At 32.8% G+C, this 15,623-nt stretch overlaps 1 protein-coding gene across 1 annotated transcript in view; it reads left to right on the top strand.

Annotated features, from left to right (window-relative positions):
* Positions 1-284: 284 nt before the first annotated feature.
* LOC140824184 (uncharacterized) overlaps positions 285-15,623 on the top strand; it is a 30,300-nt gene continuing 14,961 nt past the window's right edge. The window contains exons 1-4 of the mRNA XM_073185779.1: positions 285-297; positions 3,073-4,638; positions 6,178-6,313; positions 6,926-7,120. Coding sequence (XP_073041880.1) covers positions 285-297; positions 3,073-4,638; positions 6,178-6,313; positions 6,926-7,120 — 1,910 coding nt within the window. The remainder of the gene's footprint in view (positions 298-3,072; positions 4,639-6,177; positions 6,314-6,925; positions 7,121-15,623) is intronic.

Genomic DNA, 15,623 nt, shown 5'->3' with positions numbered 1-15,623 from the left:
TATTATAGATTGTTATTCATGCATTAAGATAGGACAGTCTGGAGATCAGGCAGACTCTAGACGTTCGGCGATATCTCAGCTCTGGGGAAGATCACCGCCCCTTTGTAGATGTGGATACAGATCAGGCCGAAGTCTAGGAATAAGACGTACAGCACCTCGATTGGTAGGGTAGGTGACAGCCAGTGACGTCTTATTCACCCCGGGATCCCTAGAGTTATAGTTGAGTCGAGTCTAAACATGATTTGATTAGGACTGCTTGCACATATGGATGTGGCTCCTAGATCATGGGACCCATCGGTACTGCTTACAGTTGTGCTAACATGTTTTTATGATTTAGATTGGTTATATGCATGTTTAGCTGATTTGAAGTGTATGCTTGTTGTGATTAGATTTCATAGCTTATTGATAAACATAAAAATTGTACATTAATTAAATGTTTTATAATATAAATATATAGTTTTTGTTTTATTAAATTTTTAAATATTATATGTTTTATAATAAATTGTATAAAATATAAGTTGTTGTGTAATTATAAGTTTTTACTATTTTTACAGGTTCGATAAAACAAGAATAACCTTGGCGTTGCAAATGGGATTAAGATGATTCTTGGACCTGTAGAAAGTTGATGTTAATATCTACAATATTGGTGGCAAGCATGAGATAAAAATCCTCTCACAATTGGGATCAAATTAAGCAACAATTAAAGTTACCGAAGGAGTGGCAGTTTTACCATGCTCTAGTATTTTGACCATATCTCTCAAACTACTTGGTCAAATATTCTGAAAAAAATACCACAACTAGACAACTCAATTATCCACATGTTTCATTTTATGTGAAGAAGAAAATTCGGAGAAGATGCTTGTCAAAAGTGATGTGCAATATAATATTAATTTCTTGGAACACCAATGAAGACTTATGTGTAAAAAATAATATTTTATTTGTGGTTGTCTCCCCAAATTTGGCTATAAATAGGGGTGCATTGTAATGTATTGAGATATCCCTCATTCTATGAACAAATCTTTGAGTTCATAATATTTCTCTCTATATTTTTCTTTTATTTCTTCATTTAAATATAATTAGCATGTTAATTTCATATTCAAAGTTTTACACTTTGAATAATGAATAGCTAACTTCCTAAAGTTGAGATGATAAGGTGAAGCTCTTGGCATGATAATAAGGTTATTATAAGGTAAGAATCTATATTTTATATTATTTAATCATTATTTATTGTTTATGTTATATTTATTTCTTTAAGCATTTTTATACCCTACTTATAAGTGGGAGTTTTGATTTATTGTTGCTATATGTTACACTAAATTCTTGGAACCATTTAAATGTTAGTTTGGTATTACCAACCATTTAAAATGGATGCCTTGAGTTATTATATATAAATATATTATAATATTAAATTCTTGGAACCATTTAAATGTTAGTTTGGTTTTACCAACCATTTAACTTGGATTCCTTGATTTATTATATATGAATATATTATAGTATTAATTCTTGGAACCATTTAAATGTTTGTTTGGTTTTACCAACCATTTAAAGTGGGAACCTTGATTTAGTGTTTACAAATATATATAGCACAATAAATATTTGACCACATTTATAAGTTTTGGTATATATTATGTACTTATAAGATTATAATTTATAACATAATATAAATATGATTATTTAATATATTGGAACCATTTTATTAAGTGGATTTCAATATTGTTCGTTAATGTTAACTTTATTAAAATACCAAGAGTGGATCCTTTAATCTCAACTACTTAAATTAAAATTTGAACAATTAAAATTTACCCATTAAATATTCAAACAATTAAAATTAAAAAGAAACAAAAACAAAAACAAAACAAAAAGACATTGTAGTGGACTTGTAATTACCTTAGCTTCCCTGTGGATACGATATTCGGACTCACCGAATTATACTACTTGTGGACAACCTGCTCTTGGGAGTGCAACAATCAAAGTCGCAACAAGTTTTTGGCGCCGTTGCCGGGGAAGTATAATTTAATTTCAAGTCTATTTAATTTTGTTTATAGTTTATTTTTATTTATTTGAATATTTATTGCCTTCGTGTGTTTTTATTCTTTTGCATTTGCATTTGCATGAGCATTTGGTCACGTACACTTAGTGGTCGACTCATTCGAAATAACCCTTTATTTTTACAAAACATGGCGGAAGAACCCATCCAAGAAAATGAAGATGAAATTCAATCTCAACATGATCATGATAGACGAAGAACACTTAGAGATCACATGAATCCTACACGTACTAGTGCACCTTCATGTCTAGTTTTTCCCCCTGATGCATCTCATTTCAATTTTAAGCCTGGTATTATCCAACTTTTACCCAACTTTCATGGCTTAGATTCTGAAAATCCATACATGCATTTACGAGAGTTTGAAGAAGTGTGCAACACATATAATGATCTAAATTGTAGCATGAACACCATTCGCCTTAAGCTTTTTCCTTTTTCTTTAAAAGATAAAGCTAAAACTTGGCTACAAAATCTTAGATCGGGATCCATTCGAACTTGGGATGAATTGCAACAACAATTTTTGAAAAAGTTTTTTCCATCTCATAGAACAAATTCTTTCAAAAGGCAAATCATCACTTTCACTCAAAAACAAGGAGAAACTTTTTATCAGTGTTGGGATAGATACAAAGAATTGCTTAATCTTTGTCCACATCATGGTTTTGAAATTTGGAGAGTTGTTTCTCAATTTTATGAAGGCTTAACACCTAAAGATAGGCAAATGGTTGAATTTATGTGTAATGGAACATTTGAAGATAAAGATCCGAACGAGGCAATTGAGTATCTCGATTCATTAGCTGAAAATGCTCAAAATTGGGACACTATAGGTACAATCGAACCATCAAACAAGATTCAATCTCCTACATCTGGTGGAGGTATGTACACTCTCAAAGATGAACATGATCTTCAAGCTAGATTTACCTCTTTGGCAAGAAAAGTTGAGGCACTTGAATTGAAAAAGAATGGTCAATTAAAATCTGTTCAAGAAATTGTGTGTCACATCTGTGATACAAGTGATCATTTTACAAAAGATTGTCCCACTTTGCCCTCTTTTAAAGAATGTCTCCATGAGCAAGCCAATGTTTTGAACAATTTCAAAAGGCCAAATTTTGAACCATTTTCTCAAAATTACAATCCAGGTTGGCGAAATCATCCAAATTTTAGTTGGAGGAATGATAATGCTGCACAATTTCCGCAACCACATTTTCAAAATCAACAAAATTTTCAAAATTATGCACCTTATGTTCCTCCGCCGAAAAGAAATTTGGAAGATACATTGAATTCTTTCATTGCAAAGCAAGAGTCTATCAATACTCAAACTGCTCAAACCATGACAGACTTGAAAGATACTCTTGCTAAATTTGCATCTGCACTTAATGTTCATGAAAAAGGTAAATTTCCTTCACAACCTCTGCCTAATCCCAAGGATCATCATACACAAATTGGAACTTCTGGAACTCAACCGATGGATCAGGTAAAATCTGTTATTACCCTTCGAAGTGGTAAGGTTGTGGAAAAATCCATTCTTGAACCTTGTGAAGATGATGATAAATCAACTCCAAAGGGTAAGGAAGTGGAACCCATAACTTGCGAAGAGGAGGTTCAACAGACAGTGTCACCACCATTCCCTCATGCATTGAAAAATACAAAAAAATCAAATTTGAATTCTGATATATATGATATTTTTAAACAAGTAAAAGTTAATATTCCTTTATTAGATGCAATAAAACAGGTACCATCATATGCCAAATTTTTGAAAGACTTGTGCACTGTGAAAAGAAAATTGAATGTGAAAAAGAAAGCATTTTTAGCCGAACAAGTAAGTGCAATCATTCAAAATAATAATGCTTTGAAATACAAAGACCCTGGTTGTCCTACTATTTCGTGTATTATTGGAGAACGAAAGATTAAAAAAGCCTTGCTTGACCTTGGAGCTAGTGTGAATTTACTTCCATATTCAGTTTATCAAGAACTCAATCTAGGCGAGTTAAAACCTACTTCGGTAACACTTTTACTTGCTGATAGATCTGTTAAAGTGCCAAGAGGTATGGTAGAAGACGTGTTGGTCCAAGTTGATAACTTTGTATATCCTGTCGATTTCATAGTTTTAGATACACAACCTATTGAAGCTTGTAATGCAATTCCTGTAATTTTAGGTCGTCCATTTTTAGCAACTTCTAATGCTCTTATAAATTGCAGGAATGGAATAATGAAGTTGTCATTTGGTAACATGACCTTGGAGCTCAATGTTTTTAATCTTTGTAAGCAACCACATGACAAAGGAGATGAAAGTGAAGATGAAAATCTTATTGAAACTCTTGTGGAAGAAAACATTCAAGAAGGGAGTACTCGTGATCAATTAGATATTTGTTCAATTGAAACTGTTAAAGAAAATATTGAAATTGATCTTGACGATTTTTTCAGGTATCACTCGTTACCAGGATCAGAGAAAGAATTTGATGAAAAATATGAGAACAAAGACGAACCACCAGTATTGGAGTTAAAACCCTTGCCAGAAGAATTGAAGTATGCATTTCTTGGAGAAGATGAAACATATCCGGTGGTAATTTCTTCCAAACTCTCAAGTAATCAAGAAGGTAAATTAGTTGATATGCTTAAAAGACATAAAAATGCAATTGGTTGGACACTAAAAGATCTTAAGGGCATTAATCCACTAATTTGCACACACAAAATTCACTTAGAAGAAAATGCAAAAACATCTCAACAACCACAAAGGAGATTAAATCCACACATGAAAGATGTTGTGAAAACTGAAGTTCTCAAACTACTTGATGTTGGAATTATCTACCCTATTTCTGATAGTAAGTGGGTAAGCCCAACACAAGTAGTTCCAAAAAAATCTGGCATCACAGTGATAAAAAATGAAAAAGGTGAATTGTTAACAAGTCGAGTCCCATCTAGTTGGCGGATGTGTATTGATTATAGAAAATTAAATGACGCCACTAGAAAAGATCATTTTCCATTACCATTTTTGGATCAAATTTTAGAAAGAGTAGCAGGTCATCCCTACTACTGTTTTCTTGACGGATATTCAGGCTATTATCAAATTCCCATTGCACTCGAAGATCAAGAAAAAACTACATTCACATGTCCTTTTGGAACATTTGCATTCAGAAGGATGCCATTTGGTTTATGCAATGCCCCAGCAACATTTCAAAGATGTATGCTAAGCATTTTCTGCGACATGGTTGAAAATTGTTTGGAAATTTTTATGGATGATTTAACTGTTTTTGGGAATACATTTGATAATTGTCTTGAAAATTTGGAAAAAGTTTTAAAAAGATGCGAGGAAAAAGGTCTTATTTTAAATTGGGAAAAATGTCATTACATGATTACTTCTGGAATTGTTTTGGGACATGTCGTGTCATCTCATGGAATTGAAGTCGATAAAGCAAAAGTTGATGTCATTGCCAATTTACCCCCTCCAAAAACCATTAAAGAAATTCGCTCATTTTTGGGACATGCTGGATTTTATAGGAGGTTTATAAAGGACTTTAGTTTAATCTCTAAACCCATTTGTAACCTCTTAACAAAAGACAGTGCATTTGAGTGGACTCAAGAATGTCAAAATGCTTTTGATAAAATCATTCGACATTTAACATCAGCTCCTATCATGCAACCTCCTGATTGGTCTTTACCATTTGAAATCATGTGCGATGCGAGTGATTATGCAGTCGGTGCAGTATTGGGTCAAAGAAGAAACGGTAAGCCTTATGTGATATATTATGCAAGTAGAACTTTAAACAATGCTCAAATGAATTACTCCACAACTGAAAAAGAGCTACTTGCTGTAATATTTGCATTAGATAAATTTCGTTCTTATTTGATTGGATCAACAACTATCGTGTTTACTGATCATTCTGCTATTAGATATTTGTTGACCAAACAGGATGCAAAGCCACGACTGATACGATGGATTTTGTTGCTCCAAGAATTTGACATTGTAATCAAAGATAAAAAAGGAACCGAGAATGTCGTAGCCGATCATTTATCGAGACTAGTAACAGGATCATCTTTTGAAATGACACCAATTAACGATAATTTTCCTGATGAACATCTATTTTCAGTTACTACTACACCTTGGTTTGCTAACATAGTAAATTTTCTTGTGACAGGAAAAATGCCACCGCAATGGAGTTCCCAAGATAAAAGAAAATTTTTGAATGAGGTAAAAAACTTTTATTGGGATGATCCGTATCTGTTCAAGTATTGTCCGGATCAAATTTTTCGACGTTGCATACCCGACAATGAGGTAAGTAGTGTCATTAAATTTTGTCATTCAGAAGCATGCGGGGGACATTTTTCTTCAAAGAAAACAGCTGCAAAAATCTTGCAGTGTGGATTTTATTGGCCCACTTTGTTTAAAGACACCCACGAAATCTGCAAGATCTGTGAAAATTGTCAAAAATTGGGTGCGATTTCAAAAAGAAACATGATGCCTTTGAATCCTATCATTGAAATTGAAATATTTGATTGTTGGGGAATAGATTTTATGGGACCTTTTCCACCGTCGTTTGGATACTTGTATATTTTAGTTGCAGTTGATTATGTTTCCAAATGGATAGAGGCAATTCCATGTCGAACAAATGATCATAAAATCGTCATCAAATTTTTGAAAGAAAATATTTTTAGTAGATTCGGAATTCCTCGAGCTATGATAAGTGATGGGGGAACTCACTTTGTTAATAAACCATTTGCTTCATTAATGAAAAAATATGGTATTACTCACAAAGTAACAACTCCTTATCATCCTCAAACAAATGGACAAGTTGAATTAGCAAATAGGGAGATAAAGCAAATTTTGGAAAAAACTGTTAACTCAAATAGAAAAGACTGGTCTCTGCGACTTAATGATGCACTGTGGGCATATCGAACAGCTTTTAAAACATCATTGAATATGTCTCCCTATAGGTTGGTTTATGGAAAACATTGTCATTTGCCTGTGGAATTGGAACATAAAGCTTATTGGGCGATAAAAACTTTAAATTCAAGCATGGATGATGCCAACAAATTGCGTAAATTGCAACTTAATGAACTTGATGAACTCAGAAATGATGCGTATGAGAATTCAAGGATTTATAAAGCAAAAATCAAATCATTTCATGATAAAACAATTCTTAGAAAATCTTTTGAGATTGGTAAAAAAGTTTTGCTTTATAATTCTCGACTTCACATATTCCCAGGAAAATTACGATCAAGATGGACAGGCCCATATGTTATAAAGCATGTGTATCCTTATGGAGCTGTGGATATTGAAAATCCTAAAAATGGTGATGTTTTTAAAGTAAATGGACAAAGGCTTAAACCATTTTTGGAAAATGAAATCTTTCAAGAAGAGTTTATTTCCCTTTCTGATCCTTGATTTTTTTTTTGTGTTGCATTTGATTATTGTTTGTTTTTATTTCAGGTTTTCTTAATCTTTTTATTTTCCCGGTTAAATGGCGGATAACGGTACTCCGTGACTCTCATAGTCGGTTAAATCAGTTTCCCACAATTGCTGATACAAAAATTTAAAAAAAAAAAATCATTTCTTTTCTTTTCAAAATGGATGAAATTCTCTCAAAAATTTGTAAATATTTTCCCTCTGTTTCTGAAAATGTTCTAAGAAAAATTTATGCAGGAAGGTGTGAAAGATTGAGATTACTAATGCAAAAAGGAATTCCAGAAGATATTCGTCTTGTAATAGAAGCTAAGGTCCGATTAGGAGGAGAAGTTCCACAATCATTGCTTATTCGGTATTTGCCTGGATTAGGAAAAAGCACTTATGCGAAAAAACGAAGGGCCAAAAGTTTAGGGGTTTGTCATAAGTGTGCAAGATGGACTTGTGACAAACGATGCAGATCTTTGGGATGTGTTTCCAATAACAGAGAAGATAAAATTGATTTCATTAAGAATGGGCTGAGTAAGGAGTCTTTAGATAACATCTTATTGACTCTTGAGACGCATTCTAGTGGACATGTGCATATTGAACTTCTCCGTTTATGGAAACAATTTCAAGATGAGCGTCATAGTCTTGGGAATCTGACTAAAAAAGACCCTGTTTGCCAATTTATAAGAAAATTGGATGGGAAGCATATCCTCGACTCATAGAAGGCGTTGAAGCCGTTTCTGGACGTAAAACCAGAGGAAAATTGTGAGCCACAATCACACTACTGTTTATAAGCATGTGTGTCATTATTTTTTTACTATTTATTCTGTTTACAGCTGTGACCCATAGTTTTGTCATGATAACATATTACCCCTATAAAATCTCTCATCTTTCTTTCTACTTTCGCAGAAAAAAAAAAAAAGGAAAGTAAAAACATGACTGGATCCTCTGCACAAACATTGAAAAATATTTGTGTATTTTGTGGGTCGAGTCCTGGAAAAAATGAAGTGTTTGTAGAAGCAGCGAATAATCTTGGAAAGATATTGGCTGAGAGAAAAATTCACTTGGTATATGGGGGAGGTAATATTGGGTTAATGGGATCTGTTTCAACATCTGCTCATCTTGGAGGTAGTCAGGTATTGGGTATTATTCCTATAGCTTTAGCTGAAGGAAATATTACAGGTGTTACGATTGGGGAGGAATTAAAAGTTTCTTCTATGTATGAAAGAATCACTCAAATGATTGAAAATTCTGATGCTTTTATCGCACTACCAGGTGGTTTTGGTACATTAGAAGAAATTTTTCACACTGTTTCTTGGGCACAACTTAATATCCATAATAAACCCGTGGGCTTGTTGAATATCAATAATTATTATGACAGTTTGTTGACATTTCTTGATAAAGCTGTGGAACAGAATTTCATTTCAGAAAATTCACGACGGATGCTCATCTGTGCTTCGACTGCCGATCAATTAATTGATGATTTGGAAGCTTTTGTTCATAAGCCTGATCCGATGATAACAAAGATCAATTGGTCGCAATCAAGCAGTAAGAAAAGGAAGTTGGATCATTGATTCAAAAGTCGTGGATTGGTTTGCGTTTGTTTCAGTTTGTTATCTTCAATAAAGTTCCAGGTGATATCTCTTTCATTATGTACTCTTTATTAATAGCTATTTTGACATTAGGGACAATGTCATATTCTGATTGGGGGGAGAACACATATAAAAAAAAAAAAAAAAACAAATTTAAAAAAAAATTAAATATTATTTTAAAATAAAACCATGTTTATTGTTTGTACCTTAGTAATTTTTTGCAAAAATGTCATACATTACATATTTGAAAGATTTAAATTAGAACATGCATTAATCTATTTAAGAATGTTTAAATTTTATTTGAAAAAAGGTCATTTTTAATATTCTGATCAATATAAAAATATGATTTATGAAATCTTTTTGAGTGATTAACCATTGTGATAAAATTAGGTAGTAAAGTATATGGCCCAAGATATACCTTATAAGAGTGCCTAAAATTTTTGAACTCACACATATTTTGTGAGTGAGTGGAGAGGACTGAGAAAACAGCTTTCGAGCCTTTATTGATCATGAGAGAGACTATCTATTGTTTAGATCTTGAGTTCTTATTTTGAAAAAAAAAATATATATTTCCTGAAAAAAAAAAAGAAAAAAAAAGAAAAATACAAAAAGAAAGATGTTGAAGATCTATGTAATTTTTAAGTTATATGCTGCGACCCATTTTTCTCTCATAAGAATAAAAAAATAAAAAAAAAATAAAAAAAGAAAGAGAGAAATACATTGTACAAATTAAATAAATATGTGGTCAAAAAGCATAAACTTAGTCTGATTCCATGATGTAAAAAAAAAAAAAAATCAGGAAAAAAAAATATAATAAGAACAATTGGATTTTAAATCAATTGATTTTCTATCTTTTGATTAGTTTGGCTCGTTTGTCTGTCTGCATTCTGTAAACCATTTTTCTGAGCATTTATCTGTATTCCAACTCCATGAGAGAAATCGTTGCCATAAATTGAAACATTTATTAACCTGTGAGGATATGGAGTTGAGACTCTTACTAGGAATTTCTGAAGGCCGTGTACATTTAACTACCTAAAATAAGCTTTGAATTAATCATCTCAAATTATTTCATAAATTATAATTATGATGATCTTGATATAACTTTGACAGTTTTCAAATTTTATTTAAACACTTAGATAGTTCTGATTACATTTCTATTTAAATTAATCAATATGTTTTGTATTGCTATTAACGCTTAAATTGCTAGGGACTAGCAATAAGCTGGTTGGGAGGTGTGATAAACATAAAAATTGTACATTAATTAAATGTTTTATAATATAAATATATAGTTTTTGTTTTATTAAATTTTTAAATATTATATGTTTTATAATAAATTGTATAAAATATAAGTTGTTGTGTAATTATAAGTTTTTACTATTTTTACAGGTTCGATAAAACAAGAATAACCTTGGCGTTGCAAATGGGATTAAGATGATTCTTGGACCTGTAGAAAGTTGATGTTAATATCTACAATATTGGTGGCAAGCATGAGATAAAAATCCTCTCACAATTGGGATCAAATTAAGCAACAATTAAAGTTACCGAAGGAGTGGCAGTTTTACCATGCTCTAGTATTTTGACCATATCTCTCAAACTACTTGGTCAAATATTCTGAAAAAAATACCACAACTAGACAACTCAATTATCCACATGTTTCATTTTATGTGAAGAAGAAAATTCGGAGAAGATGCTTGTCAAAAGTGATGTGCAATATAATATTAATTTCTTGGAACACCAATGAAGACTTATGTGTAAAAAATAATATTTTATTTGTGGTTGTCTCCCCAAATTTGGCTATAAATAGGGGTGCATTGTAATGTATTGAGATATCCCTCATTCTATGAACAAATCTTTGAGTTCATAATATTTCTCTCTATATTTTTCTTTTATTTCTTCATTTAAATATAATTAGCATGTTAATTTCATATTCAAAGTTTTACACTTTGAATAATGAATAGCTAACTTCCTAAAGTTGAGATGATAAGGTGAAGCTCTTGGCATGATAATAAGGTTATTATAAGGTAAGAATCTATATTTTATATTATTTAATCATTATTTATTGTTTATGTTATATTTATTTCTTTAAGCATTTTTATACCCTACTTATAAGTGGGAGTTTTGATTTATTGTTGCTATATGTTACACTAAATTCTTGGAACCATTTAAATGTTAGTTTGGTATTACCAACCATTTAAAATGGATGCCTTGAGTTATTATATATAAATATATTATAATATTAAATTCTTGGAACCATTTAAATGTTAGTTTGGTTTTACCAACCATTTAACTTGGATTCCTTGATTTATTATATATGAATATATTATAGTATTAATTCTTGGAACCATTTAAATGTTTGTTTGGTTTTACCAACCATTTAAAGTGGGAACCTTGATTTAGTGTTTACAAATATATATAGCACAATAAATATTTGACCACATTTATAAGTTTTGGTATATATTATGTACTTATAAGATTATAATTTATAACATAATATAAATATGATTATTTAATATATTGGAACCATTTTATTAAGTGGATTTCAATATTGTTCGTTAATGTTAACTTTATTAAAATACCAAGAGTGGATCCTTTAATCTCAACTACTTAAATTAAAATTTGAACAATTAAAATTTACCCATTAAATATTCAAACAATTAAAATTAAAAAGAAACAAAAACAAAAACAAAACAAAAAGACATTGTAGTGGACTTGTAATTACCTTAGCTTCCCTGTGGATACGATATTCGGACTCACCGAATTATACTACTTGTGGACAACCTGCTCTTGGGAGTGCAACAATCAAAGTCGCAACACTTATGAAATCTAATGTTTTGATTTTATTCATGACAGCATGTTTCATGAACTATTTTATGTATATACATGTTTACCATGTTTTATACTGGGATTTATTTCTCACCGGAGTTATCCGGCTGTTGTCTTGTTTTGTATGTGTGCATGACAACAGGTGGGGCTGGATCAGGGTCAAGATGATGATGAGAGAAGACGAGTGTAGCGTGGTGATTCCGGACTTACAGTAGACTTGGTTTTATTACTGGACTTTAGTAGTTGAACCTTAGATTAGCTTGTTGTACTTTAATACTGAAAGGTAATTTATACAGACATGTATAGTATTTAGATTCCATTACCTTCCGCAGTTATATCTTAAAACGAAAAAATTTGTAGACCCTGTTTTATCTTAATTGATAATTAAATCCCAAAGATGATTAGCGTCCGGGTCCCCACAACAGGTGGTATCAGAGCATTAGGTTCTAGAGCTGAAGGTTCCTAGAGCTGATAGTTCCTTTAGCTATAGATTCTTTAGCGATAGATCTTTTAGAGATAGAAAAGATTGAGCGGGGTAGATGAATTTTCTTTCTTTCCTTGCATGTGTGTGCTAGCATGAGATTGATTCTAATGTTGATTGACATTGTGTGCTAGCATGAGACTATGTGTTACTGCTTTAAGATACATGTTTACCTGATTATATGATTTGAATGGGTATTATGTATTCTTGAGTATGAATCAGATCGGATTCATGATCAGCAGTAAGATGATCATGATCAGAAAGGATTGGCACAGCATTGTATTATTGGGTTACTAATGTTTGTGGTAATCAGATATACCTCCCCGAAGGATTTTGGAAACAGGCAGTACATCGTATGAGCAGCCATATATACCAGAACCGCAGATAGATGTGTCAGCGACTCCGATGGAAACCAAGTTGGCAGAATTTCAGTTATTTCAGCCGCCGATTCTGAGTGGTACAGAGACGCCTGAAACGTGTCAGCACTGGGTTGAGGACATAGAGATATTGTTTGATCTACTGGATTGTACAGATGACCAAAGAGTTAAATTGGTATTTCACCAATTACAAGAGGCTGCCAGAAGTTGGTGGATTACAATCAAAAGAGTATTAGCACTACGTGGTACTGTGATCACGTGGGAAGTCTTCAAGACTGAATTCTATCAAAGATTTTTCTCCGCCTCGTACCGAGAAGACAAGAAAGCAGAGTTTGAGAATTTAAGTCAAGGTCAATTGAATATTGATGATTATGCTGCTAAATTTTCTACTCTGTTGCGTTTTGCCCCTCATGAGGATTGAATTCGGAGATAGTTGCATTCATGAATCTACAGCGACCCTATCACTTTGCTGATGTCTTGAGTAAAGCAAAGAGAGCATAAGAGAGTTTGATTCGACAATTAACGAGGTTGTGTGTGAAGCAACCCCAGACACCACAATCCCCTTCGAGATTTGAACGTGGCAGCACGAGTGGAAAGCAAGATTTGCTGAAAGCTCGGAAGAAACAGTTCAAGAAGTTAGGCAGTGGTTCTTCCAGTTCCAGTGGTTCCAGTCCGACTTATACTGGAGTCTATTGCGCTAGGTGTGGAGGGAGACATCCCACCGAACAATGCCAGGGAGTGACTGGTAGATGCAATATCTACGGACAACATGGGCATTTTTCTAGAGTGTGTCCTCAGAAGGGTTCCCAAAGGTTCTGGGGAGCAGGACCATCGGGTGGCAATGCGTGAAAAACAGACCCAGTAGTTACAACAGGTACCCTTCTTTATGATTATATTGCATACGTATTGATATATACTAATGCATTCTTTATGAGTATCTGTGAATGAATAGCATGGAGATAGGCTGTATCTGTTGGGTCTGTATATACTGTAGTATTGATTCCTTGGCTGTTGAGGAATATGTTGATATCAGAAATTTCTATGACATATTATATACTACAGTTAGATGAGGATGGGACTGGATTAGATTATCATGTACTTGTAATTGTCTGATTTGGATTGCATTATTGACATGAATATGCTGAACAAGTACCGAAATATTGTAGCATGTGTTCCAGAAATGGTAAGATTAAGACCAGTTCTAGTTGATAAATGAGGATTTTCGATCCAGAAGTCCTCAGAAAATTGTAAGGTTTAGGACTCGATTATTACAGAAAGGAACAGATGGCATCCTTATGTATCCAGTAGATCCACTGCAATCGAGCCTAAAATTTGATAGTAAGATAATAGTTAACTGGTGTTTGCTTAAATAAGATGTCAGATGGGTTCTTTATTAGAGAGAATTGACAGATTAGAGTATGGGCTAAAGAATCCAGTTGATTGTGTAGTTCTCTTGAAGACATTTTAGTTTTGTTTCTAGATTGACAGATTATGTGTTCAGGGGTATTTTGAAGAATTATGCTTGTTATATCTATGATTTCGGGATATATCCACAGCATCTGATTGTTATATTGAATATTTGAAGACTGGGTTAAATATTCCGAGAACTGTGATTATTGTATACAGCAATGGGTCAGGTATGGATCCGAATGCAGTTATTGATACAGGTTTATATTCAGATTATGCGGTATCAGGAATGTCAGAATTAGCAGAATGTCAGATATGTCAGAACTTTCTTATCTGATGTGGACAGATTATCTTATTCTGATTATCTTCTTCTTGTGTTGATTTACATCTGCTGAGTATTGTTATGATTTTAAATCAGTATTTGAGATATCTTATATTGTTTGGGAGTATATTCTAATTGCAGATGAAATAAAGCCGTTGATATGGGCAGTATGAAGATTGGTCAGCCAGCCAGAATCTATTATGTTATGAGTTTCTTAAACTCACTAGATCAGCATAGGACATTTCTATTCTGAGTTTGAGTTGATGTTATTGTAAGTATTATTCAGTGTGTAATACTATGCAGTTCCAATTGTATCAGAGTTGTTTGTGGAAAATACAGTAGTCCCGAACGATGATCAGAATTTTCAGACCTGTATTTTGTGGATCAGATCAATATAACATCGATATGATTTTGCGTTTTCTATGGGTTTGGTTATTGTGTGATATCAGAATGTTGCAAAAATTGTTTCCAGTTTTGATATAGATAGTCAGAGCCGAATATTAGGTAGGTATTTCTTATTTATTTTATGTTATTAACTGATTTTGTACAGCATAGTTCGAATCTGAAATCTCAGGTATGTCAGAAATGCACAGTAAGGGATTCAGTTTCATTCAGATGGTTCAGAATGTATGATATGCGAACAGATAGTGTTGGTATAGACAGATGAGATCAGTTGGGACAGCAATTTATGTTGTAAGGTTGGTAAAAATGGTACTGATATGTCTGGATCGCTAACAAAAGAAGCCAAAAACTAGGAATTAGAAGATTATTACCGACTGAGTATATTCCTGACTAGACATGGGAGTACATTTCTATAGCTTTTGTAATGAAAATTACCACCATTTTCTTCAGATTGGGATATGGTATGATCGTGATTGATAGATTGTTCAATCTATATCTAGTAGTTTGTAAAGATGATGTACAAACAGAACTAGATGCCAGAGATCCCTGTCAAAGAAATAGTCAGATTGACTAGAATGATGATGTCGAGTAGAGTATAACAGTTTATGATTACGATTAAGTGTGTACTTGTGGTAGATTATATCATAAGCTCTATCTGGCAGATTGTTCACCAATTGACAGGTAGTCGGAGTGTCTTGTTCAGATCCAATGTCGGATGATGACGATTGGTATTTGGAGCCGAAGATGGAATATGTCCTTAATTGGAATAAACAGATGGACTAGCAACTA

The sequence above is a fragment of the Primulina eburnea genome, chromosome 2 (genome assembly GCF_022965805.1).
Source record: "Primulina eburnea isolate SZY01 chromosome 2, ASM2296580v1, whole genome shotgun sequence".
In the NCBI taxonomy this organism is placed as follows: domain Eukaryota; kingdom Viridiplantae; phylum Streptophyta; class Magnoliopsida; order Lamiales; family Gesneriaceae; genus Primulina; species Primulina eburnea.
This window is presented reverse-complemented; position numbering and strand designations above follow the sequence as displayed.